Source organism: Parasteatoda tepidariorum, chromosome 4 (assembly GCF_043381705.1).
Source record: "Parasteatoda tepidariorum isolate YZ-2023 chromosome 4, CAS_Ptep_4.0, whole genome shotgun sequence".
Taxonomy (NCBI): Eukaryota; Metazoa; Arthropoda; class Arachnida; order Araneae; family Theridiidae; genus Parasteatoda; species Parasteatoda tepidariorum.
The window spans coordinates 75,438,818-75,445,624 of record NC_092207.1 but is presented as its reverse complement, the minus strand read 5'-3'; the positions used below and the strand labels follow the sequence as shown (position 1 = coordinate 75,445,624).

General features: G+C 31.8%; 1 protein-coding gene across 1 annotated transcript in view; it reads left to right on the top strand.

The window, feature by feature from the left end:
* Nucleotides 1–944, top strand: part of LOC107439426 (degenerin deg-1-like) — a 19,693-nt gene extending 18,749 nt beyond the window's left edge. Inside the window, exon 11 of the mRNA XM_043050185.2 lies at nt 697–944. Coding sequence (XP_042906119.1) covers nt 697–897 — 201 coding nt within the window. The 3' untranslated portion in view covers nt 898–944. The remainder of the gene's footprint in view (nt 1–696) is intronic.
* Nucleotides 945–6,807: the final 5,863 nt, after the last annotated feature.

Genomic DNA, 6,807 nt, shown 5'->3' with positions numbered 1-6,807 from the left:
GACGATATATATGTGAATAGTCGGTTATTAATAATAATAATCAATCAAGTTTGTCCAATGTCATTCTTTTGCGTTTTTATTAGGGATATTTCCCTATCGTGTTCTGGCAAGCAAACTACAATCACCAAGGGGCCAGATTGATTTTAAACTGAATTATTTTTTATTTTTTACTTTAAAAAAACGTGTATATGTTTGCCCAGGTGTGGCTGGGTTATGATTGCCCTTTGAGTTGGACCCTTTCTGTGATGTTCTTTGTAGTTTCTCGTGGACCGCTGTCCGGAAGTTGCCAAGGCTAGGCGATTATTCTGCCACAGATTAGGATACGGAAATATCCCCTTTTATTTCGCCCTTTGATCAAAAGATGCGGTTATTATTAATTTTGACCGGTAGATATTAATAATAACCGAATTTATCATTTTAACCTAACACATATACAAAGTGGCACAATGCTATGTAAACATTGACCAAACTTCATTGGTTTCTATTAATATTTACCAGTTAAAGGTGAATTATTTACGATATATCTCACTTTGACTAAAAGAAGCGGTTATTTTTAATACTGACCGGTTAGTATTAATAATAGCCGGATCTATACCTTTAACAGTATTTTAGTACAGTATCTTTACTTTAACAGTATTTTTACTTAACATATATTTTAGAATTAGATAATAAGAACAACTTCTTAATTTTTTATAGGAAGTGGAAGCTTTTGGCTATATTGGAGGCCTGCTTGGAGTGTGGCTGGGATTGTCTTTGGTAGCTGTTTTCGATTTTTTAGAAACATGCTTCATGATTTTCCTTTTCATTGTGAAGAAATTGATGAAGAAAGAAAATAACAAAAATGGAAAACTCACTTACTTGGATGGGTTTAAGCGTCAAGTCATGATCGTGAAGTAGAACACAAAAATTCAACGATAAAAATGAGATTGCCTTTTTAAATAGAAATAAAGTTTAATTAGCTGAGTTTTGTTGATATTTAAAAATTTTTCTATTGTAAACTATACAGCTTTATTCTTATAACACATACATATTTACATCCCCCCCCGGCCCAGAAAAAAAACAAGTAAAAAGGAGTAAATCTTATTAATTTTTTTAAATAAAGTTCTAAAAGCATACTTCCCCCCCGGGGGTTTACAAATTAATGGAAACACCTCTATGCTAATATATTTTTTTCATATTTCTCACGAAATACTCAAAGAACCATTTTAGAACTTTAGATGTGTTTAGATCATGAAATTTCTCATACTTATCCATACTTATCAATGAAGTTTAAAGCTTTTAGAGGTTTGAGGGAACGACAATAAATTATAAACCGAAAATAGTGTCTTTGAACCCGATCCTATACCAAAAAATGTAGCAATAAATTCGTAACTTGTAGTAATTATTTTGGTTTTTGTATGCAATAATTGCACAAATTTTGTAAGCCTAGCTTAAATATTTATGGAGATATGGACATTTTTATGAAGAAAAAACTCATTTTTTTTGTCTTACTTTTTTTCTATAACTTTAAAAATATTTAATAAAATTAAACAAAATTTTTTGAGCAGAAAACTATTTTTTTAAAGTTCAAAAAAAAATTCGTTTAAAATTGCGAAATATATGAGTAATTTAAGTATTTCTTTTATACTGCGCATGCTCCTAAAAATTTCAACAATTTTTTCCCTCATAATTTTGTTGTGAATTGTATTTGCCATATAATGAAAAAAGTTTCATTTGAGTATCTTATGTATTCAAAATGTTTTAAGCAATTTTCTAAGTAGTTTTTGTACTTTTTAGAGGACAAAGACAAATTTAAATGACAAATGATAATGCCTAACAATAAACGTTCATTTACCAAAATATGACAACGTAAGGAGAAAAAAAATACTTTTATGGGGATGATCCCAAACAATGCCGGTGTCATTTTTAATAAAACTTATTTAATTGTACAAAATAAGATTTGTGAAAAACCCTTATCATTTTCAGTTTATTTAAAAAGTACAAAAACTACTCAGAAAATTGCTTAAAACTTCTTAAATTTTTAAGATATTTTCTTAATTAGTTGCCAATACGTTTTTCTACAAAATTAAGAAAGAAAATTCAAAATTTTCCCACACATGTGTATAAAAGAATTATTTTAATCGCTAATATCTTGTACAATTTTAAATGATTTTTTTCTCAAATTTTAAATCAAAATTTTGTAACTAATTTTAAACTGCTCTTTAAATTTGGTTTAATTTTATTGAATATTTTTAAAGCTATAGAAAAAACAAAGTTAATACGACAAGAAAGTTGGTTTTTTTATAAACAATGTCCATATCTTCAAAAATATTTAAGCCTGGCTTACGAAATTTAGTGCAATTATTGCATATAATAACCAAAATAATCGCTACGAGTTGCAAATTTATTGCTGCATTTTTTTTGCATGCGGTGTTCAAAAACACTATTTTCCGTTAATAATTCATTGTCGGTTCCTCAAACCTCGAAGAGCTTTGAACTCCATTGTTCAAGAAGCTTTAAACTTCATTGTATAATTTTAATCCCCCTTTTCTAATCTGATCTCAATAATAATTGGGGAGCGTTAAAAAACTTTAAGTTTTTCTTCACATAAATATTATTTTGGGATCAAATCTCATGCTTCTCTCAATAAAGTTTTTACGGAGACTCTGAAGTTTCATAATAATGGCAGTCACTCTGTCTTTACAGGCGAAACCAGACTACATCTATGTATTTAGTATTTTTTACATCCTATGTAAAGTAAAAGTTTTCCACCACATTTAATTTAGCTTGAATTTAAATAATGAAAGATCCAAAGCTGAATTCTAAAGGTGAGTATTAAAGATCATTCTCACTGCCTGCTATTTTTTCACACTCGTATGTGAATGCGAACCATATTGATGAAAATTATTTATCCGCGAAAGAAAAAATCGCTAAACAGGTTCTCATTTGCATGTGAAAAAATGGCATCCAATCTTTTGATCAGGGACCATTCACACTGCATCCGATTGTCCGAGATGCGCGTGTGGTGTATTTCACAAATTAGGTTCTTATATGGATGGTTGACCGTGTAAAGCTAGGCACAGATGACATTAGGTGTTAAAATTCGTCGTAAGATTTCCGGGTTACTGCTTCTGATTGATTTTTTCGCCTAAGTTTTAAAACGCGCGCCACCCAATATTATTATACTTGTACTATTTTTAACACGACGCGCTCTTTCAATTTAACTTTCAACGAAGCAAACAGCAAATGAATTCCGAAGACCCCGCAAGCTTACTATGATACTGCCGAAAAAATAACAAACGTCGCTATTATACACAAATCTACCCAAATAAGGGATGATACTTAAAACATAACAAACCTTAAGCTTTATTTACGTTGTGATGTAAATTTTCTTAAATTTGTCTCAGGCTCACGACCTGTTAGAATTTATAAATTGTAGAAACTTCTTGTGAATGATAAAATTAATCGTAAATATAATTAAAACTTGAATGGAAATTCAAATCACATTATTAAAACTTTCTAGAATATTAACACTAAACATACCAACACTTTTCAATGCAATACAATACAACATACAAAAACCGGTCTTTTGACCGATTATGGTATATGTTGGAATCATATTATATGTTATAGAGTAAAATTATATCTTGGAATCATTGCATAGTTAAACAAGAAAGAAATATTTTTTATGAAATAGAATTCGGTTGTGTTAAATATTGTTGTATGTTCGTAAGAAAAGTTCGTTCGTATGCAGAACATTATATTTTAAGCACAATATACAAGGGACTAGCCAAAGCTGTAGTAGATCATTTATCCGCAAGCGTTACCAGGGTGCACCACGAGGAGGTAGATCTACGTTGCACCCCTAACTGTAAAAAGCTCCTACCGTTGCTGTAAAAAGCTCCTACAGGGTCTGTTTGGGTTTTCTAAGGAAATTGTTTTGCAGTGGATCCAGGGACACTGCGGTGTAGCTGGTAATGAGTTACCAGACCATCTTGCTAAGCAGGGAGTTTCTATCCTACAGACATCAAAGAAAGCTGTCTCTCTCACCAATGCCAAGAGCCTAATCAAGAAAAAGGTGATAGATCTCACTATAAACCATACACAGAGAAAAATTCTGGTAAGATCTGGTGGAATAATCTCAAAGATCTTCTAATGTGGCCAAGACGTAGGGCAGTTGCTGAGTTTCACCTGACTACCGGACACGACTGCCTCCTCAAACATCTCCCTCGAATTCATGTTGCTCAAGCCCCTTTCTGTACCCTCTGTGACCTTCAAGCGGAGATGAATGCAAACCACCTTAGTCTTGCACGGCGCTGAGGGACATCTCTTTGTGTGACCGTCACTGGCGCGCAAGAGACTTATTGGTTTCATAGACTTTTCCTGCCACGTTTGTTTTGTTTGTGTTTGTTTATTTTGTTGTTCCTCCCTTTTGTGGCGAGTGATCTTCTGTAACCTTGGCCATTGGAAATAAAAAAAAATATTTTACACATTGAGCAATGAGCATTGACCTATATTCTATTACAAATGAAACAATATTTATCTGACTCATTTTAGAAAGAAAATTTTAAGAAATATTGGATTTTGAAATATGGATTTTACATAACAATTAAGAAGTCAGAATAAAAAAGTGCTTTATAAATAAAACTGGTGTATAATAACATGTATGCTTGTTAACAAGCATACATGTTATACATCAATTAAGTAATGAAAACGTTTTCATTACTTAATTTCTCTACCTATGATTTTAAACTTGAGATGAATTGAAAGTGTTACAAAAACACGTCTAATAAAATAATCTGACTTTCTTTCACTCTACATAAATAAAAATTAGTGAAAAATCATTTTTCTATAATGCATGAAAGTTTTTGTCATTCTGATTTTGCTATGATTTTTGTTAGAACTTTTTTAATAAATTCATTTAAAAAAAAAAGAAAAGAAAAAAAGATGAGTACAATGAATTACAGACATATTTTAAGTAGGAAAATCACAATATAGTTACCAATTAAGTAATTAATAAATTATGTGAAGGTAAGTTATGTAGAAAATGAGTTTTCACTGTTATTATTCAATGTAATCACACTACTCAGAAAGAATATTGTTTACCAAAAGATATGCAGATTGACAGTTAAACCATTTAAATAATAGTGATGTTAAGTAGGTACATAGTCTCACTAGTGCTGCACAATGGGCTATTGGCAACGGTCTGGGAAACATCTATGAGGAGAATCCGAAGACATACCATCGCAATTTCGATCCTCTGCTAAGAGGACGGCTCCCCTGCTTTGGTAGCCCGGTGACCTGCGAGCGAAGTTGAATTCCTGATGGTAGAACAGTTTAGCAATGACCGATACCACGCACCCTCGGTCCCTACGCAGGCAGATCAAAATGGTCACCCACTTGCTTACTGATCGGACTGCAGACAGTGATGCTTGCTATGATGGTACCCCAAGAATAACAAATGTTGCTATTTTACACAAATAAAGCCAAATAAGGGATAACACTCAAAACATGACTGTACCTTTCACTTTACTTATGCTGTGATATTAATTTTGTTAAATTTGTTTTAGGTTGCACCAGTTAGAATTTATATATTACCGACATATATTGCATTATTCCATCAGCGCTTTTAATGCAAAATATTCTTGTGGGGGGGGGGTACTATTCGCGATCGCAACGCTCGAATACGCCATCTGGGGAGTAGACCGGTTCTATGCTTTTGGCCCTACCCCTTTCCCTCTCCGACTCTTTTCAGTTGTATAGGAATGTTCTATGATATTTTCCCCCTTCTTAATATTTTTCGTATTTAATTGTCCCGAATATTTTTAAAAATTTAAAAAAAGTTTTCTTTTAGAGCATGTAGTTTCATGTAGTTTTCAGTTCCGCATAGTTTCCTTACTTGAAAGTTTTTAATCTACTTGAAAATCAAGTGAGAAACTGACGTACTTCCTTCTTTTATGACTCTCCTCATGCTAATTGTGAAAGCATGTGAAGTTTTGCCATAGGTAAAGAGTTCTGTTCTGCTCCACCTACAGCCCGTTTCGATCGCCAATTTATTCGGCGATGAAAAATTTGCCATGCTAGTTTCCTTTCTACTTTGACTCATTTAAATTTGAACGCAAAATACAATTTTTATCTTAAATGCTTCTCATTACTTTAAAATTTCTGCAGTGCTTATGTTTTGTGTATTATAATTATCTAATTTTAATAATTTTCTTATATTAATTAATATTTCATTATATTTTAAAGTTTTCTTTTCTTTTTTTTTCTTCGAACTGTTAAATTTGAATTTTCTTTTTAATTATTTTTAATATCATATCAAAAAAGAAAGCATGTCAACTTTTATTTATTTCAACACTTTGCAAATACTCATATTTTCTATGTATTGGTGATCAAAATGAGTTACAGGTGGCGTAGAGCAAAACTCTTTATCTATTGCATGCTTTCCCCATTAGTGTGCTCAGAGTCATAGAAGAAGGAATTCTGTCTTGATTTTCAAATAGATTAAAATGTTTAAGTTAAGAAACAATATGGAGCTGAAAACTACATTGAGCTTAGTTCAATAAGAAAACGTCGTGGAAATTTTAAAATAATATTTTTGATAATTAAATGAGAAATATATTAAGAAAAGGGGGAAAATACCGTAGTATATTTCTAAACAACTAAGAGGAGGAGAGAAGGAAAAGAGAGTAGACTAAGACATGGAACCGGTCTTCCAGATGTTAAGCTCAACCATTTCAATTACATACAGCGCCATCTTTAGCATAATACTCCGGTCCAAATGATCGGAATGAAAATGTCAAGTTAGATAAAACGAAAACACTTGCT